We start from the raw sequence: 20,737 nt of genomic DNA, 5'->3' as shown, positions 1-20,737 counted from the left end.
GAAAAGAGGAGAGAGAAGGAGGAAGAATAGGGAGGTTTATTATGAACAAAAATATAAAACAAAACAATTTCAAAAGATTTTACTGAGTTACAGTTCATATAAGGACATCAGTCAATTGAAATACATTCATTAGGCCCTAATCTATGGATTTCACATGACTGGGAATACAGATATGCATCTGTTGGTCACAGATACCTTTAAAAAGAAAGTAGGGGCATGGATCAGAAAACCAGTCAGTATCTGGTGTGACCATTGGCCTCATGCAGCGCGACACATCTCCTTCACATACAGTTGATCAGGCTGTTGATTGTGGCCTGTGGAATGTTGTTCCGAAGTTGCTGATATTGGGGGGAACTGGAACACGCTGTCATACACATAAATCCAGAGCATCCCAAACATGCTTAATGGATGACGTCTGGTGAGTATGCAGGCCATTTTCAGCTTCCAGGAAGTGTGTACAGATCCTTGCAACACGGGGACGTTCATTACCAGGCTGAAACATGAGGTGATGGCGGCGGAAGAATGGCACGACAATGGGCCTCAGGATCTCATCACGGTATCTCTGTGCATTCAAAATTGCCATCAATAAAATGCAATTGTGTTCGTTGTCCGTAGCTTATGCCTGCCCATACCATAACCCCACCGCCACCACGGGGCACTCTGTTCACAACGTTGACATCAGCAAATCGCTCGCCTACACAATGCCATCTGCCCGCTCTTATCCAGAGCGACTTACAAATTAGTAGAAGTGTTGTTTTTATAGCTTACACTATAATTAGCAGGAAAACCTTTTGTCATGATTGACTTTAGATGCTGTAGAACTTTAGCCAGCTTAACTAAGATTGAGGGGACCACTGTATTTTTAGCTAGCTAATATTAGCATTGCTAGCTATTGTTTATGAACTTTGCTAGTAACAGTAACGGCAACATTCCCATCGCTCTAAAGTAAATTTGACGACATCATAATATGGCAAAGTTGTTTCCTACTAATTATTTGCCTGCTTTAGCAATGTCATCGTATTTCCATGCCACTGTAAGTTAGTGTAATTTAGAAGAGTGACATTAGCCTCCGAGGTGCAACCCAGGTCTAGGGCACAAATAAATATTGGACGCAGCTATAATATAATAATAATAATAATATAATAATGGTGCTACTAGCTGACTCATGTCTGACTACAAGTGTACTAACTAGAAGCAACGAACCCAATCCAACCCAGGGCCATAGCAAAACATGTTAAAATTGGTTGCATAGTGTAACGGCGTCACCGGCCTGAATCTAATCCAATCCGGAGCCAGTCAGTCTACATCTGTAAAGCATAGAATTAGCTTTTCCAAACGAGATGACGTTATTTCTCGAGCTGTGTTTATAACTGAGGGATGATGACAATCGTTGACCCTGTTTTTTTTCCTGTTAGACAAAGTTCCCAGTTGGGTGCCAGACTGATCCCCTGGTCATGAACTGGGACCTACCAGAAGGAGCAGAGGTGGGTATCATAACATTTTTCACAGCTCGTCAGGCAAGACTTCAGAATAAAAGTATGTCATGCGACACAAGTACCCTTGTGACACCTCCTCCGTTGTTGCTCGACTCCTATGAAAAAGGACACGCCTGCTGCAGATGTTCGAGAGATGTCCAGTTTGCAGCCGAACATGCAGTATAGAGAAGACCAGCGAGGGAAGACCAGCGAGGGAAGACCAGCGAGGGAAGACCAGCGAGGGAAGACCAGCGAGGGAAGACCAGCGAGGGAAGACCAGCGAGGGCATGTCTGCATGATGCTGATGAGGACCTCCGTATGGAGCCAGATACCTGCCAAAAAGGTTGAACGTACGTATCGTTAGGATCGTAAGAAAATCCATACGTAAATTGTTAGGATCGTAAGAAAATCCATACGTAAATTGTTAGGATCGTAAGAAAATCCATACGTAAATTGTTAGGATCGTAAGAAAATCCATACGTAAATTGTTAGGATCGTAAGAAAATCCATACGTAAATTGTTAGTATCGTAAGAAAAGCCATGCGTGAAACATGAAACGTAAACGTTAAAATAGATCTATAAAACGTACAAACCCTATGTTACGACTATGAACGAACATTTACACGTTCAATTCATACTTTACGTCTCCCTTTACTCGGTTACAGATCTTTTTTATGCGTACAAACTTTTGTCAGCAATGTGGCATCTGCAAAGGACAATGAACCGAACGTAGCTGGTCGAAGTTAGCTAGTCAATCAAACCAACTCTAGCCTAGACGTTAAAGAGATGCTTTTGCAGCTTCCGGTTTTCATTTCCAAAATAAAAGTCTAGAGCTTGTTTTAGAACTACATTCAATAAGGACTTTTATACCAGTAGATGGAGTAGTAAAGGCTTGTGTGAGAATGATAAAGACACAGAAGAGCCTTGTCTAGAATAACCGCCTGAGCTGCAACATAGAAAGTAAATATGATTTAGGCCAGGCCTATTACGCTATCTAAATAGGCCATGCTGTTGTGGGTTATTTAACGGCCTATGGGGCTACTGTGGTGATCACGTAACCTAATGAATCACGGACTGTAGTCCTCATATTAGGCATTTGTGACTGTTGTATTTGTGAATTCCACTCTGTCTGTAGGCTTGTTATAGCCAGTTGCGTTGCACAACCCCCATCACGCAGAGGCTATATCCATATCAATACACGAGAAAACAAAATATTGATTAAATTATTGGCTGTAACCTGTCCTGAGCAAAATAGCCTAGGGGTCCCAAATGGTCAATAATAATAATAATAATAATATGCCATTTAGCAGACGCTTTTTATCCGAAGCGACTTACAGTCATGCGTGCATACATTTTTTTGTGTATGGGTGGTCCCGGGGATCGAACCCACTACCTTGGCGTTACAGGCGCCGTGCTCTACCAGCTGAGCTACAGAGGACCACGAGACTCAAGACGATCTATAGCCTTTTCTTAGTGCCAGATCTGTTTTTCCCATCAGCCACTGCACCTGCTTCTTCAACTATATTGTTTTAAATGTCTTTAGAGGCGGGTCTTCGAGGCCTGTGAGCTTGTTAAGGGGAGCCTATAATAAAAACTGTTCTTAAATTATTATTATTATTATTATTATTATTATTCTAGATTGATAGACTAAATGCCTACCAGTTGAAGGCCTATTTTATTTTTATTTTTTATTTTGGACAGGCCTAAATTAAAACATTGAATTATTAAAGTGACAGGCTAAAGAACTTTGGAGAATTTAGATAATTTTGAATACACACATGGATTAAAATATTTTTGTTGTTGTTGATAAGACTGTTCTATTCTTTTTGATTTAGTTCCTATTGTAACTGAAATGACTGAATGGATGACCTACTGACTGAAATATGAATTAAATGTTCAAATATGTTGGAATGATGAGTTGCAGAGCATGCTCTGCTCTTTATTTGGCTAGTAGGCAAATAGGCCTACAGTGGCTTGCGAAAGTATTCACCCCCCTTGGCATTTTTCCTATTTTGTTGCCTTACAACCTGGAATTAAAATAGATTTTTAGGGGGGGGGGGGGGGGTTGTATCATTTGATTTACACAACATGCCTACCACTTTGAAGACGCAAAACATTTTTTATTGTGAAACAAACAAGAAATAAGACAAAAAAACAGAAAACTTGAGCGTGCATAACTATTCACGCCTCCCCAAAGTCAATACATTATAGAGCCACCTTTTGCAGCAATTACAGCTGCATGTCTCTTGGGGTATGTCTCTATAAGCTTGGCACATCTAGCCACTGGGATTTTTGCCCATTCTTCAAGGCAAAACTGCTCCAGCTCCTTCAAGTTGGATGGGTTCCGCTGGTGTACAGCTATCTTTAAGTCATACAACAGATTCTCAGTTGGATTGAGGTCTGGGCTTTGACTAGGCCATTCCAAGACATTTAAATGTTTCTCCTTAAACCACTCGAGTGTTGCTTTAGCAGTATGCTTAGGGTCATTGTCCTGCTGGAAGGTGAACCTCCGTCCCAGTCTCAAATCTCTGGAAGAGTGAAACAGGTTTCCCTCAAGAATTTCCCTGTATTTAGTGCCATCCATCATTACTTCAATTCTGACCAGTTTCCCAGTCCCTGCCGATGAAAAACATCCCCACAGCATGATGCTGCCACCACCATGCTTCACTGTGGGGATGGTGTTCTCGGGGTGATGAAAGGTGTTGGGTTTGCACCAGACATTTTCCTTGATGGCCAAAAAGCTAAATTTTAGTCTCATCTGACCAGAGTACCTTCTTCCATATGTTTGGGGAGTCGCCAACATGCCTTTTGGCGAACACCAAACGTGTTTACTTATTTCTTTCTTTAAGCAATGGCTTTTTTTCTGGCCACTCCTCCATAAAGCCCAGCTCTGTGGAGTGTACGGCTTAAAGTGGTCCTATGGAGAGATACTCCACTCTCCGCTGTGGAGCTTTGCAGCTCCTTCAGGGTTATCTTTGGTCACTTTGTTGCCTCTCTGATTAATGCCCTCCTTGCCTGGTCCGTGAGTTTTGGTGGGCGGAACCTCTCTTGGCAGGTTAGTTGTGGTGCCATATTCTTTCCATTGTTTAATAATAGATTTAATGGTGCTCCGTGGGATGTTCAAAGTTTCTGATATTTTTTTATAACCCAACCCTGATCTGTACTTCTCCACAACTCTGTCCCTGACCTGTTTGGAGAGCTCCTTGGTCTTCATGGTGCCGCTTGCTTGGTGGTGCCCCTTGCTTAGTGGTGTTGCAGACTCTGGGGCCTTTCAGAACAGGTGTATATATACACTGAGATCATGTGACAGATCATGTGACACTTAGAGTGCACACAGGTGGACTTTATTTAACTAATTATGTGACTTCTGAAGGTAATTGGTTGCACCAGATCTTATTTAGGGGCTTCATAGCAAAGGGGGTGAATACACACACCACTTTTCCATTATTTATTCTTTAGCATTATTTGAAAGAAGTTATTTTTTTCATTTCACTTCACCAATTTGGACTATTTTGTGTATGTCCATTACATGAAATCCAAATAAAAATCAATTTAAATTACAGATTGTAATGAAACAAAATAGGAAAAAACGCCAAGGGGGATGAATACTTTTGCAAGGCACTGTACATTAGGGTATAATGACTAGGGCTGCATGCCTTCAGAAGGGCATCTTCTGAGACCGAGAGGTGTTTTTCCGAAGGCGCATGGTGCTGTGGTGCTGCATGGAGATCACAAGCTCTTCAACTGGACAGCGGCGTCGCGATGGATGGAATAGCCTGTACGGAGACTAGCTAAGACCACTGCAACAGAGTCACTGTAAAGTGTGAGAATAAGCTTATGCCAGACTCAGCCTACGTTTAACCTCTCCCATGTTCATGTCAAATGTTCATGACCTGATTCATATAAATCATGTCAAATTATTTTAAATTCATATGAACCCCTCCTACAGAATCCGCTTTGGCAAAGCCCAGAGAATGGGATGGTGCAATATTGAATTAGTCATATTTTGATAAGCTGCATGCATGGGGATGTCCACGTCACCCAGAGATATGCCCATGCTGTAGAGATACACCTAGTGGACTGAAATGTACATTTTACATTTACATTTTAGTCATTTAGCAGAGCGACTTACAGTTAGTGAGTGCATACATTTTCATACATAACTTCACTGCTGTAGGCATAATACAGCTAGTGCTATCTAGACTTGCGCTGGCAAACAAATCCACTACCTAAAATGTGAAGTAAACTCAACTGAGGAGTAATAGAGAATGGAGACTTTTAACTTGAAAACGTGCAGGACACCTCTTTTTGTTTTCACGGACTTCCATTTTTCTATCCTGTGTTATGCTAGCACTCCTCACAGGCCGTTTGCTGTATGTTTGTTTGGTTGGTGAGATGAAACTGCCAAAAAAACTCTGAAAAGTATTATCGTACGTCAGAATTGCAACACAAGATTTGCTCGAGCCTAAAACGTTAGTCCCTAATCGTAACATGGTGTTTGTACGTTCGCAGATGGAATTTCACGTTTACGTTTCATGTTTCACGCATTGATTTTCTTACGATCCTAACGCTACGTACGTTCAACCTTTTTGGCGGGTATCTGGCTCCATACAGGGGGCCCTCATCAGCATCATGCAGACATGCCCTTTCTGTGAGCGTTCCTATGAATGGAACAGTCAGCCACATGTTGGCAAGTATCCGCCCAGCGACCTTCACCTGTCAGCGATAACAGTGTTCACAGGCTCATCATTTGTCCAAATACAGAAGGTAACCCACTTCATTACTTTGATACAGTTGATAACAATACTGTGAAACATCATTTATGTAAACTGACAATCATTTTCTACTTCTTAGATGCATATAATGTCCAGGGCATAACCTAGCCTGGTGGAACCAGCCTGATCACTGTGTTACCATATAATGTCCAGGATATAACCTAGCCCGGTGGAACCAGCCTGATCACTGTGTTCCCATATAATGTCCAGGGTATAACCTAGCCTGGTGGAACCAGCCTGATCACTGTGTTCACCATATAATGTCCAGGGCATAACCTAGCCCGGTGGAACCAGCCTGATCACTGTGTTCCCATATAATGTCCAGGGTATAACCTAGCCTGGTGGAACCAGCCTGATCACTGTGTTCACCATATAATGTCCAGGATATAACCTAGCCTGGTGGAACCAGCCTGATCACTGTGTTACCATATAATGTCCAGGGCATAACCTAGCCTGGTGGAACCAGCCTGATCACTGTGTTCACCATATAATGTCCAGGGCATAACCTAGCCTGGTGGAACCAGCCTGATCACTGTGTTCACCATATAATGTCCAGGGTATAACCTAGCCCGGTGGAACCAGCCTGATCACTGTGTTCCCATATAATGTCCAGGGCATAACCTAGCCCGGTGGAACCAGCCTGATCACTGTGTTCCCATATAATATCCAGGATATAACCTAGCCTGGGGGAACCAGCCTGATCACTGTGTTACCATATAATGTCCAGGGCATAACCTAGCCTGGTGGAACCAGCCTGATCACTGTGTTCCCATATAATGTACAGGATATAACCTAGCCTGGTGGAACCAGCCTGATCACTGTGTTACCATATAATGTCCAGGGCATAACCTAGCCTGGTGGAACCAGCCTGATCACTGTGTTCCCATATAATGTCCAGGGTATAACCTAGCCTGGGGGAACCAGCCTGATCACTGTGTTACCATATAATGTCCAGGGCATAACCTAGCCTGGTGGAACCAGCCTGATCACTGTGTTCACCATATAATGTCCAGGATATAACCTAGCCCGGTGGAACCAGCCTGATCACTGTGTTCCCATATAATGTCCAGGGCATAACCTAGCCCGGTGGAACCAGCCTGATCACTGTGTTCCCATATAATATCCAGGATATAACCTAGCCTGGGGGAACCAGCCTGATCACTGTGTTACCATATAATGTCCAGGGCATAACCTAGCCTGGTGGAACCAGCCTGATCACTGTGTTCACCATATAATGTCCAGCGCATAACCTAGCCCGGAGGAACCAGCCTGATCACTGTGTTCACCATATAATGTCCAGGGCATAACCTAGCCTGGTGGAACCAGCCTGATCACTGTGTTCACCATATAATGTCCAGGATATAACCTAGCCTGGTGGAACCAGCCTGATCACTGTGTTCCCATATAATGTCCAGGGCATAACCTAGCCTGGTGGAACCAGCCTGATCACTGTGTTCACCATATAATGTCCAGGATATAACCTAGCCTGGTGGAACCAGCCTGATCACTGTGTTACCATATAATGTCCAGGGCATAACCTAGCCTGGTGGAACCAGCCTGATCACTGTGTTCACCATATAATGTCCAGGATATAACCTAGCCTGGTGGAACCAGCCTGATCACCGTGTTACCATATAAAGTCCAGGGCATAACCTAGCCTGGAGGAACCAGCCTGATCACTGTGTTCCCATATAATGTCCAGGGCATAACCTAGCCTGGTGGAACCAGCCTGATCACTGTGTTCACCATATAATGTCCAGGGCATAACCTAGCCTGGAGGAACCAGCCTGATCACTGTGTTACCATATAATGTCCAGGATATAACCTAGCCTGGTGGAACCAGCCTGATCACTGTGTTCCCATATAATGTCCAGGGCATAACCTAGCCTGGTGGAACCAGCCTGATCACTGTGTTCACCATATAATGTCCAGGATATAACCTAGCCTGGTGGAACCAGCCTGATCACTGTGTTACCATATAAAGTCCAGGGCATAACCTAGCCTGGAGGAACCAGCCTGATCACTGTGTTCCCATATAATGTCCAGGGCATAACCTAGCCTGGTGGAACCAGCCTGATCACTGTGTTACCATATAATGTCCAGGGCATAACCTAGCCCGGTGGAACCAGCCTGATCACTGTGTTCACCATATAATGTCCAGGGCATAACCTAGCCTGGTGGAACCAGCCTGATCACTGTGTTACCATATAATGTCCAGGATATAACCTAGCCTGGTGGAACCAGCCTGATCACTGTGTTCACCATATAATGTCCAGGGCATAACCTAGCCTGGTAGAACCAGCCTGATCACTGTGTTCACCATATAATGTCCAGGGCATAACCTAGCCTGGTGGAACCAGCCTGATCACTGTGTTACCATATAATGTCCAGGGCATAACCTAGCCTGGTGGAACCAGCCTGATCACTGTGTTCACCATATAATGTCCAGGGCATAACCTAGCCTGGTGGAACCAGCCTGATCACTGTGTTCCCATATAATGTCCAGGGCATAACCTAGCCTGGTGGAACCAGCCTGATCACTGTGTTCACCATATAATGTCCAGGGCATAACCTAGCCTGGTGGAAACAGCCTGATCACTGTGTTCACCATATAATGTCCAGGGCATAACCTAGCCTGGTGGAACCAGCCTGATCACTGTGTTCTCCATATAATGTCCAGGGCATAACCTAGCCTGGTGGAACCAGCCTGATCACTGTGTTACCATATAATGTCCAGGACATAACCTAGCCCGGTGGAACCAGCCTGATCACTGTGTTCACCATATAATGTCCAGGGCATAACCTAGCCTGGTGGTCCAGCCTGATCACTGTGTTACCATATAATGTCCAGGGCATAACCTAGCCTGGTGGAACCAGCCTGATCACTGTGTTCCCATATAATGTCCAGGGCATAACCTAGCCTGGTGGAACCAGCCTGATCACTGTGTTACCATTCTATCTTATGATATCTGAGGTGAAATAGAAAGGTGAAGGCAGCGATTGGTTCCACCAGGTTAAATCATAACCACCATTGATAATGGAATCAGTGATGTGTGTGTGACCGACCAGTATCTCTGAGCTGATCTACGCTGCTATGCCCATCAACGGGGCTCTGGCAAAGACCTCACCTCTTGCCTGCTCACCAACGGTCGTCAATGGGGAGAACTGAATTAGCCTCACCTCTTGCCTGCTCACCAACGGTCGTCGATGGGGAGAACTGAATTAGGTCAAATTAAGTAGAATTAGACAGGTCTAGTCTGACTTCAACATAGTACCTGTTAGTGTGGCAGATATTACCAATCCTAATAGAACAGAGACTATGTGTTTATGTATAGTGTATTCTCCTTTCCCCCTTCTGATAACCAGGTGGCGAATCGCATCTCTGCATGTCTGGCAGACATATCAGTGTGGATGACGGATCACCACCTCAAGCTGAACCTTGGCAAGACGGAGCTGCTCTTCCTCCCGGGGAAGGACTGCCCGTTCCATGATCTCGCCATCACGGTTGACAACTCCGTTGTGTCCTCCTCCCAGAGTGCGAAGAGCCTTGGCGTGACCCTGGACAACACCCTGTCGTTCTCCGCTAACATCAAGGCTATGACCCGATCCTGTAGGTTCATGCTCTACAACATTCGGAGAGTACGACCCTGCCTTACACAGGAAGCGGCACAGGTCCTAATCCAGGCACTTGTCACCTCCCGTCTGGATTACTGCAACTCGCTGTTGGCTGGGCTCCCTGCCTGTGCCATTAAACCCCTACAACTCATCCAGAATGCCGCAGCCCGTCTGGTGTTCAACCTTCCCAAGTTCTCTCACGTCACCCCGCTCCTCCGCACACTACACTGGCTTCCAGTTGAAGCTCGCATCTGCTACAAGACCATGGTGCTTGCCTACGGAGCTGTGAGGGGAACGGCACCTCCGTACCTTCAGGCTCTGATCAGTCCCTACACCCAGGCGAGGGCATTGCGTTCATCCACATCTGGCCTGCTGGCCCCCCTACCTCTGCGGAAGCACAGTTCCCGCTCAGCCCAGTCAAAGCTGTTCGCTGCTCTGGCACCCCAATGGTGGAACAAGCTCCCTCACGACGCCAGGACAGCGGAGTCACTCACCACCTTCCGGAGACACTTGAAACCCCACCTCTTTAAGGAACACCTGGGATAGGATAAAGTAATCCTTCTAACCCCCCCCTGATCGCCTGGTCAGTGTGTCTCTGATCGCCTGGTCAGTGTGTGTCTCTGATCGCCTGGTCAGCTCACCTCCATTCCCCTAGCTCTGTTGACCAGACAGTAGACTTCAGTCAGGACCATCATCCCACCACGCTCCTACACAGGGACAGGGAGAGACAGGGACAGGGAGAGACAGGGACAGAGAGAGAGACTGAGACAGACATATTTAACCTACAAGAAGGCCAAATCTACACTGGAGTTGATTACCAATAAGACATTGAAAGTTCTGGAGTGGCGTAGTGATCAACAACTAACTTGACAGAGCGTGAAGAATTTTTTTTAAAGAATAATGGACAAATACTGTACAGTCCGTGTGGAAAGCTCTTAGATTTACCCAGAAAGACTCACAGCTGTAATTGCTGTCAAAGGTGTTTCTAACATGTATACTTACAGTATCTAATCGAGATATATTAGCGTTTTATTTTTCATTAATACATAAAAAAAAATTTACATTACTTTTTCTTCCACTTTCACATTGTGTAGATCATTGACAAAAAATGACAATTAAATACATGTTAACCCCACTTTGTAACACAAAATGTGAACGCTTATGATTTTCACTGTGCTATCCTCCAGAGTATACGGTGAAAACTCTTCATGTTTAAGGTCGATGTCCGTGCCCCCGCGGAAATTTAATTAGCGTAATACATAAATCCCCATCAAAATCCATCAGTTTAAACTAGAGATATGTTTTCTTGCATTGGAATGCGTCTCAATCCACCGCATCCTCTGATGTCACACTTCCTGCGGTGAAAGGTGACGGAGCTAGAGCGGTGTTTGTCAGACCATGAGACATCCCCAAAAATCGGTCTTCTCACAAAATACGTCTGTAGCGTCGGAACGGTTTGGCCTACAAAACTATCGAGACTATGAGACTCTCACGAACACAATGGTGTTCTCCGTTTTCCTCTACGACCCCCAAAAGCATCTTGGGATTGGTCTGAAGTCGGTACCGCCGATCTGCCAACTTCTGTCTTTAGCATCCGAACAGTTTGGGCTTCATATTAATACGTCTCTCACGAACATGGTCGGTTGTTTTGTTTAGTGACAGAAATAAGGGATTAAATACATGTAAAAAAAAAAGTTTCCTGATCTTTCTCATCTCTCTCAGATATAGAACAGACACTTCAGAACTAACTTCCTTTAGATTTTTTTAGGGGGGGGGGGGGGACTATCTGTTGTTCCATGTAGTGAATCTGTTATTCAATGTGTTTGTATGGGCTAATAGCAGTAAGGACTATCTGTTGTTCCATGTAGTGAATCTGTTATTCAATGTGTTTGTATGGGCTAATAGCAGTAAGGACTATCTGTTGTTCCATGTAGTGAATCTGTTATTCAATGTGTTTGTATGGGCTAATAGCAGTAAGGACTATCTGTTGTTCCATGTAGTGAATCTGTTATTCAATGTGTTTGTATGGGCTAATAGCAGTAAGGACTATCTGTTGTTCCATGTAGTGAATCTGTTATTCAATGTGTTTGTATGGGCTAATAGCAGTAAGGACTATCTGTTGTTCCATGTAGTGAATCTGTTATTCAATGCGTTTTTATGGGCTAATAGCAGTAAGGACTATCTGTTGTTCCATGTAGTGAATCTGTTATTCAATGCGTTTTTATGGGCTAATAGCAGTAAAGGCCAAAACAAATTGGGATCAAATTTATATTTTTATACTTAAAAAGGGACTTAAAATTCTAAATCAAATAGCAAAATGATCCTTGGTATGACCTTCTTAAAACAATTCCATATAGCTTAGTAGACCCCCCCACCGGCTTAGACTGTTATGGGTTAAAGGGATAGTTCAGGATTTTGGCAATGGTCCTTTATCTACCTCCCCAGAGTCAGATGAACCCGTTCATGCCATTTTTATGTCTCTGCGTTCAGTTTGAAGGAAGTTGCCAACTAGCGTTAGCGCAATTGCTAACTACAGTGCCTTCACACCCCTTCACTTTTTCCAAATGTTGTTGCGTTACGGTCTGAATTTAACATTGATTACAATTTAGATGTTTTGTCACAGGCCTACACAAAAATACCCCGTAATGTCAAAGTGGAATTATGTTTTTAGAATCTTTACAAATTAATTAAAAATCTAAACAGAAATGTCTTGAGTCAATAAGTATTCAACCTCTTTGCTATGGCAAGCCTAAATAAGTTCAGGAGTAAAGATTTGCTTACCAAGTCACAAGATAAGTTGCACGGACTAGTGTTTAACATGATTTTTGAATGACTACCTCATCTCTGTACCACACACATACAATTATCTGTAAGGTCCCTCAGTCGAGCAGTGAATTCCCTCCCTCCCTCCCTCCCCTCCCTCCCTCCCTCCCTCCCCTCCCTCCCAGAACCTCCCCTCCATCCCTCCCCTCCCTCCCTACCTCTAGTGGTGCCAGCAGCATGTCTCCCCTCCCTCCCTCCCTCCCTCCCTACCTCTAGTGGTGCCAGCAGCATGTCTCCCCTCCCTCCCTCCCTACCTCTAGTGGTGCCAGCAGCATGTCTCCCCTCCCTCCCTCCCTCCCTACCTCTAGTGGTGCCAGCAGCATGTCTCCCCTCCCTCCCTCCCTACCTCTAGTGGTGCCAGCAGCATGTCTCCCCTCCTCCCTCCCTCCCTACCTCTAGTGGTGCCAGCAGCATGTCTCCCCTCCCTCCCTCCCTCCCTCCCTCCCTCCCTACCTCTAGTGGTGCCAGCAGCATGTCTCCCCTCCCTCCCTCCCTACCTCTAGTGGTGCCAGCAGCATGTCTCCCCTCCTCCCTCCCTCTAGTGGTGCCAGCAGCATGTCTCCCCTCCTCCCTCCCTACCTCTAGTGGTGCCAGCAGCATGTCTCCCCTCCTCCCTCCCTCCCTACCTCTAGTGGTGCCAGCAGCATGTCTCCCCTCCCTCCCTCCCTCCCTCCCTCCCTCCCTACCTCTAGTGGTGCCAGCAGCATGTCTCCCCTCCTCCCTCCCTCCCTCTAGTGGTGCCAGCAGCATGTCTCCCCTCCTCCCTCCCTACCTCTAGTGGTGCCAGCAGCATGTCTCCCCTCCCTCCCTCCCTCCCTCCCTACCTCTAGTGGTGCCAGCAGCATGTCTCCCCTCCCTCCCTCCCTCCCTCCCTCCCTCCCTCCCTCCCTCCCTCCCTCCCTCCCTCCCTCCCTACCTCTAGTGGTGCCAGCAGCATGTCTCCCCTCCTCCCTCCCTCCCTACCTCTAGTGGTGCCAGCAGCATGTCTCCCCTCCCTCCCTCCCTCCCTCCCTCCCTCCCTACCTCTAGTGGTGCCAGCAGCATGTCTCCCCTCCTCCCTCCCTCCCTACCTCTAGTGGTGCCAGCAGCATGTCTCCCCTCCCTCCCTCCCTCCCTCCCTCCCTCCCTCCCTACCTCCCTCCCTACCTCTAGTGGTGCCAGCAGCATGTCTCCCCTCCCTCCCTCCCTACCTCTAGTGGTGCCAGCAGCATGTCTCCCCTCCTCCCTCCCTACCTCTAGTGGTGACAGCAGCATGTCTCCCCTCCCTCCCTCCCTCCCTCCCTACCTCTAGTGGTGCCAGCAGCATGTCTCCCCTCCCTCCCTCCCTACCTCTAGTGGTGCCAGCAGCATGTCTCCCCTCCCTCCCTCCCTACCTCTAGTGGTGCCAGCAGCATGTCTCCCCTCCCTCCCTCCCTACCTCTAGTGGTGCCAGCAGCATGTCTCCCCTCCCTCCCTACCTCTAGTGGTGCCAGCAGCATGTCTCCCCTCCCTCCCTACCTCTAGTGGTGCCAGCAGCATGTCTCCCCTCCTCCCTCCCTACCTCTAGTGGTGCCAGCAGCATGTCTCCCCTCCTCCCTCCCTACCTCTAGTGGTGCCAGCAGCATGTCTCCCCTCCCTCCCTACCTCTAGTGGTGCCAGCAGCATGTCTCCCCTCCTCCCTCCATACCTCTAGTGGTGCCAGCAGCATGTATCCCCTCCCTCCCTCCCTCCCTCTAGTGGTGCCAGCAGCATGTCTCCCCCCCCTCCCTCCCTACCTCTAGTGGTGCCAGCAGCATGTCTCCCCTCCTCCCTACCTCTAGTGGTGCCAGCAGCATGTCTCCCCTCCCTCCCTCCCTACCTCTAGTGGTGCCAGCAGCATGTCTCCCCTCCCTCCCTACCTCTAGTGGTGCCAGCAGCATGTCTCCCCTCCCTCCCTCCCTACCTCTAGTGGTGCCAGCAGCATGTCTCCCCTCCCTCCCTACCTCTAGTGGTGCCAGCAGCATGTCTCCCCTCCCTCCCTCCCTACCTCTAGTGGTGCCAGCAGCATGTCTCCCAGCTGCTTGGCCAGCTGTAGGTGATAGTGGGTTCCAGAACCGTGCGTCTCCCTGGTAACAGGGTTGGCTATACCCATACTGAGCAGGTAGGATTTGAACCGGATCGTCTGGTAGAGAGAGAGAGAGAGAGACAATATAGAAGTGTTAAGTTGAACAGACAGTTTGTGTGTGTGTGTGTGTGTGTTTTGGTTGTACTAAAGTCCTCAGAAGGACAGTAAAAGAAGGACATTTCACCACAAGGAAAGGTTAGGGGTTAAGGGTTAGGGGTTAAGGGTTAGGGAAAATATGATTTTGAATGGGAATCAATTGTTTGGTCCCCACAAGGATAGTAAAATAAACGTGTATGTGTGTGTGTGTGTGTGTGTGTGTGTGTGTGTGTGTGTGTGTGTGAGTTTGAGTGTGTGTGTGTGTGTGTGTGTGTGTGTGTGTGCGCTAACCGGATCATCTGGTAGAGAAAACAGACCGAGCGATATTAGGCCCAGACAGAGTACTGATTCATTCATTAGTTGACGTTGAGGGAATTTCGGTGTCTTTGCCAACTGGATGTCTGGTTACTGCCAGTTCTGTCTTAGTGGACAGGCTACTGTGAAGATCTATCAAGATGGAGTCTGTCTGTCTGTGTGTGTAGCACCAGCTAAATCCATAGTAGGTAAGTCTGTACTGCCAGGGTTCTTCAATTCCGGTCCTGGAGGGCCGAAACACTTCTGTTTTTTATTTCTACCTGGTAGTTAATTGCACTCACCTGGTGTCCCAGGTCTGAATTAGCCCCTGATTAGAAGGAGAGGATGAAAAACAGAGGTGTTTCGGCCCTCCAGGACCGGAATTGAAGAACCCTGCTGTACTGTTTGGAGGACACACACAGGTGTCCCTTCAACTGCCTGTCTGCAATTCTCTGTCCCCCTCTACCTCGCAGTCAGCACACACCTCTCTGTGTCCTACACGGATGTGTGTGTGTTTGGGTTGGTTCTTCAAATCCTTGTTGGGACCTAAAATCCCCACGAGGATAGTAAAACAAGGAAGGTCCTCCCTGGTGGGGACATTTCCCACGTCCCCATGAGGACAAATGCTATTTTTAAGCTTAGAGGGTAAGGGTTACAATTAGGGTTTGGGTAAGAGGTTTAGGAGTTAGGTTCAAATCAAATCAAATTGGCCACATGCGCCGAATACAACAGGTGCAGACATTACAGTGAAATGCTGACTTACAGTCGTGGAGACGCAACTAAATTATTACATGATCTACAAAAATATAATAGGCTGGATTCTCACAATAAAAAAAACAACGGGTCATTTGATTATGTTAAGATCATAACAGCCCTCAACTACTGCTCTCAACATCATCATTACTCTCCCAATAATCATCTAGCAATTCTAACTGGTGACCTTTGCACCTCACACAATAGGCTGAATCACTGCCCTCATCATCATAATAATAATAATAATAATAATAATAATAATAATAATAATAATAATAATATGCCATTTAGCAGACGCTTTTATCCAAAGCGACTTACAGTCATGCGTGCATACATTTTTGTGTATGGGTGGTCCCGGGGATCGAACCGACTACCTTGGCGTTACAAGCGCTGTGCTCTACCAGCTGAGCTACAGAGGACCACGCCCTCATCATCAACGCCCTCATCATCAACACCCTCATCATCAACGTCCTCAATCCTCTCTACTTAACAAATCCTCAAATCTGAGAGTTAACATGGACCACATAAAACAGTGCAGACAAATTGAACATGGTTCATTCATAACATGATTCATTCATAACAATGGAGAGAAAGTTTCTATTGCGAAGTGACGAGATGTGCCACTCGCGTGAGCGCCATTTCTCAAAACGAGTGACAATTGGTACATTTTGACAGTTGAAAGACAACCTTGGCAATATTCTAAACTTTAAAATAGGTAGTTTCAAGTAAGAAAGATTGAATCTCTGAGGTCCGTCTCCCAGACTGTCACCAGTCGTAGCAACCTATCCTCCTTATTTATGTTTAGAAAACAAATGTAAAGGCCAAAAATTGTGGGGGAATACCACTAATGTTTATGCAACATAGTAAATCACCCTAAGAAATCACCCATTTTTTATTTCAATTAGACAATCTACAATAGAAATGGTCCCCCCCTAGTCTTCAACAATCTACAATAGAAATGGTCCCCCCTAGTCTTCAACAATCTACAATAGAAATGGTCCCCCCTAGTCTTCAACAATCTACAATAGAAATGGTCCCCCCTAGTCTTCAACAATAGAAATGGTCCCCCATAGTCTTCAACAATCTACAATAGAAATGGTCCCCCCTAGTCTTCAACAACCTACAATAGAAATGGTCCCCCCTAGTCTTCAACAATCTACAATAGAAATGGTCCCCCCTAGTCTTCAACAATCTACAATAGAAATGGTCCCCCCTAGTCTTCAACAATCTACAATAGAAATGGTCCCCCCTAGTCTTCAACAATCTACAATAGAAATGGTCCCCCCTAGTCTTCAACAATAGAAATGGTCCCCCATAGTCTTCAACAATCTACAATAGAAATGGTCCCCCCTAGTCTTCAACAATCTACAATAGAAATAGTCCCCCCTAGTCTTCAACAACCTACAATAGAAATGGTCCCCCCTAGTCTTCAACAATCTACAATAGAAATGGTCCCCCCTAGTCTTCAACAATCTACAATAGAAATGGTCCCCCTAGTCTTCAACAAACTACAATAGAAATGGTCCCCCCTAGTCTTCAACAATAGAAATGGTCCCCCCTAGTCTTCAACAATAGAAGTGGTCCCCCCTAGTCTTCAACAAACTACAATAGAAATGGTCCCCCCTAGTCTTCAACAATCTACAATAGAAATGGTCCCCCCTAGTCTTCAACAATAGAAATGGACCCCCCTAGTCTTCAACAATAGAAATGGTCCCCCCTAGTCTTCAACAATCTACAATAGAAATGGTCCCCCCTAGTCTTCAACAATCTACAATAGAAATGGTCCCCCCTAGTCTTCAACAATCTACAATAGAAATGGTCCCCCCTAGTCTTCAACAATCTACAATAGAAATGGTCCCCCCTAGTCTTCAACAATAGAAATGGACCCCCCTAGTCTTCAACAATAGAAGTGGTCCCCCCTAGTCTTCAACAAACTACAATAGAAATGGTCCCCCCTAGTCTTCAACAATCTACAATAGAAATGGTCCCCCTAGTCTTCAACAATCTACAATAGAAATGGTCCCCCCTAGTCTTCAACAATAGAAATGGTCCCCCATAGTCTTCAACAATCTACAATAGAAATGGTCCCCCTAGTCTTCAACAATCTACAATAGAAATGGTCCCCCTAGTCTTCAACAATCTACAATAGAAATGGTCCCCCCTAGTCTTCAACAATAGAAATGGTCCCCCCTAGTCTTCAACAATAGAAATGGTCCCCCCTAGTCTTCAACAATCTACAATAGAAATGGTCCCCCCTAGTCTTCAACAATCTACAATAGAAATGGTCCCCCCTAGTCTTCAACAATCTACAATAGAAATGGTCCAGGTAGTGGTGTTAGTAGTTACTGTTTCTCATCTATTAACTACATTTGAAGAATGTGTGTTATTCTTGTATTTGTATGGAACAATAGCAGCAATTCATTCAATTGGGGGATGCAAGGGGGCACGGGATGTTCCCACATGATGAAAGGGGTGCCTGACAAAGGTTTGGGAACCACTGACCTAACCTAGCTGAGCAGATACTAAGACCATAACCCTGCGGTCTAGGGACTTAACCACATTACACTGGACCCATCATACTACTATGGCTGACCCTGTAAAACAACACATTACACTGGACCTATCATACTACTATGGCTGACCCTGTAAAACAACACATTACACTGCACCTATCATACTACTATGGCTGACCCTGTAAAACAACACATTACACTGGACCTATCATACTACTATGGCTGACCCTGTAAAACAACACATTACACTGGACCTATCATACTACTATGGCTGACCCTGTAAAACAACACATTACACTGGACCTATCATACTACTACGGCTGACCCTGTAAAACACCACATTACACTGCACCTATCATACTACTATGGCTGACCCTGTAGAACAACACATTACACTGCACCTATCATACTACTATGGCTGACCCTGTAAAACAACACATTACACTGGACCTATCATACTACTAGGGCTGACCCTGTAAAACAACACATTACACTGCACCTATCATACTACTATGGCTGACCCTGTAGAACAACACATTACACTGGACCTATCATACTACTATGGCTGACCCTATAAAACAACACATTACACTGCACCTATCATACTACTATGGCTGACCCTATAAAACAACACATTACACTGCACCTATCATACTACTATGGCTGACCCTGTAAAACAACACATTACACTGGACCTATCATACTACTATGGCTGACCCTGTAAAACAACACATTACACTGGACCTATCATACTACTATGGCTGACCCTGTAAAACAACACATTACACTGCACCTATCATACTACTATGGCTGACCCTGTAAAACAACACATTACACTGGACCTATCATACTACTATGGCTGACCCTGTAAAACACCACATTACACTGGACCTATCATACTACTATGGCTGACCCTGTAAAACAACACATTACACTGGACCTATCATACTACTATGGCTGACCCTGTAAAACAACACATTACACTGGACCTATCATACTACTATGGCTGACCCTGTAAAACAACACATTACACTGCACCTATCATACTACTATGGCTGACCCTGTAAAACAACACATTACACTGGACCTATCATACTACTATGGCTGACCCTATAAAACAACACATTACACTGGACCTATCATACTACTATGGCTGACCCTGTAAAACACCACATTACACTGGACCTATCATACTACTATGGCTGACCCTGTAAAACAACACATTACACTGGACCTATCATACTACTATGGCTGACCCTGTAAAACAACACATTACACTGGACCTATCATACTACTATGGCTGACCCTGTAAAACAACACATTACACTGCACCTATCATACTACTATGGCTGACCCTGTAGAACAACACATTACACTGCACCTATCATACTACTATGGCTGACCCTGTAGAACAACACATTACACTGGACCTATCATACTACTATGGCTGACCCTGTAAAACAACACATTACACTGGACCTATCATACTACTATGGCTGACCCTGTAAAACAACACATTACACTGGACCTATCATACTACTATGGCTGACCCTGTAGAACAACACATTACACTGGACCTATCATACTACTATGGCTGACCCTGTAGAACAACACATTACACTGCACCTATCATACTACTATGGCTGACCCTGTAAAACAACACATTACACTGCACCTATCATACTACTATGGCTGATCCTGTAAAACAACACATTACACTGCACCTATCATACTACTATGGCTGACCCTGTAAAACAACACATTACACTGGACCTATCATACTACTATGGCTGACCCTGTAAAACATTAGGAATAATGTGCCAATTGGGATGCAGAAAATGCAAGGTGGTGATGGAGATCGGACCTACCTCATCCTCTGTGATGTCTCCCTGCTTGTCTTTGATTTTGTTGGCGATGGACCTGGACAGCTCCACCATCTCCTTCGCCTAACGAAAGACACACACACACACACACACACATCGTTTTTATCATGAGTGATAGGGTGTGTAAGATTTCAAATGTGTTCATCACACATCGTAAATAAACGTTAACACTTAAAACCAGGGTCAATCTGGCGTTATAGACCAGGGTCAATATGGCGTTATAGACCAGGGTCAATATGGTGTTATAGACCAGGGTCAATATGGCGTTATAGACCAGGGTCAATATGGTGTTATAGACCAGGGTCAATATGGTGTTATAGACCAGGGTCAATATGGTGTTATATGGTGTTATAGACCAGGGTCAATATGGTGTTATAGACCAGGGTCAATATGGTGTTATAGACCAGGGTCAATATGGCGTTATAGA

At 45.5% G+C, this 20,737-nt stretch overlaps 1 protein-coding gene across 1 annotated transcript in view; it reads right to left on the bottom strand.

Moving 5' to 3' along the window:
- Window positions 1-20,737, bottom strand: part of LOC311100121 (vacuolar protein-sorting-associated protein 36-like) — a 45,932-nt gene that overhangs the window by 1,440 nt on the left and 23,755 nt on the right. Inside the window, exons 8-10 of the mRNA XM_084140889.1 lie at window positions 20,296-20,373; window positions 14,694-14,828; window positions 10,566-10,572 (exon numbers count right to left, since the gene is read on the bottom strand). Of these exons, the coding sequence (XP_083997015.1) occupies window positions 10,566-10,572; window positions 14,694-14,828; window positions 20,296-20,373 (220 nt within the window). The remainder of the gene's footprint in view (window positions 1-10,565; window positions 10,573-14,693; window positions 14,829-20,295; window positions 20,374-20,737) is intronic.

The sequence above is a fragment of the Coregonus lavaretus genome, assembly GCF_964263955.1.
Source record: "Coregonus lavaretus genome assembly, chromosome: 24".
NCBI classification, from domain to species: Eukaryota; Metazoa; Chordata; class Actinopteri; order Salmoniformes; family Salmonidae; genus Coregonus; species Coregonus lavaretus.
Note: the sequence above shows the minus strand (reverse complement) of the source record. Positions and strands in the feature narration are given on the sequence as shown.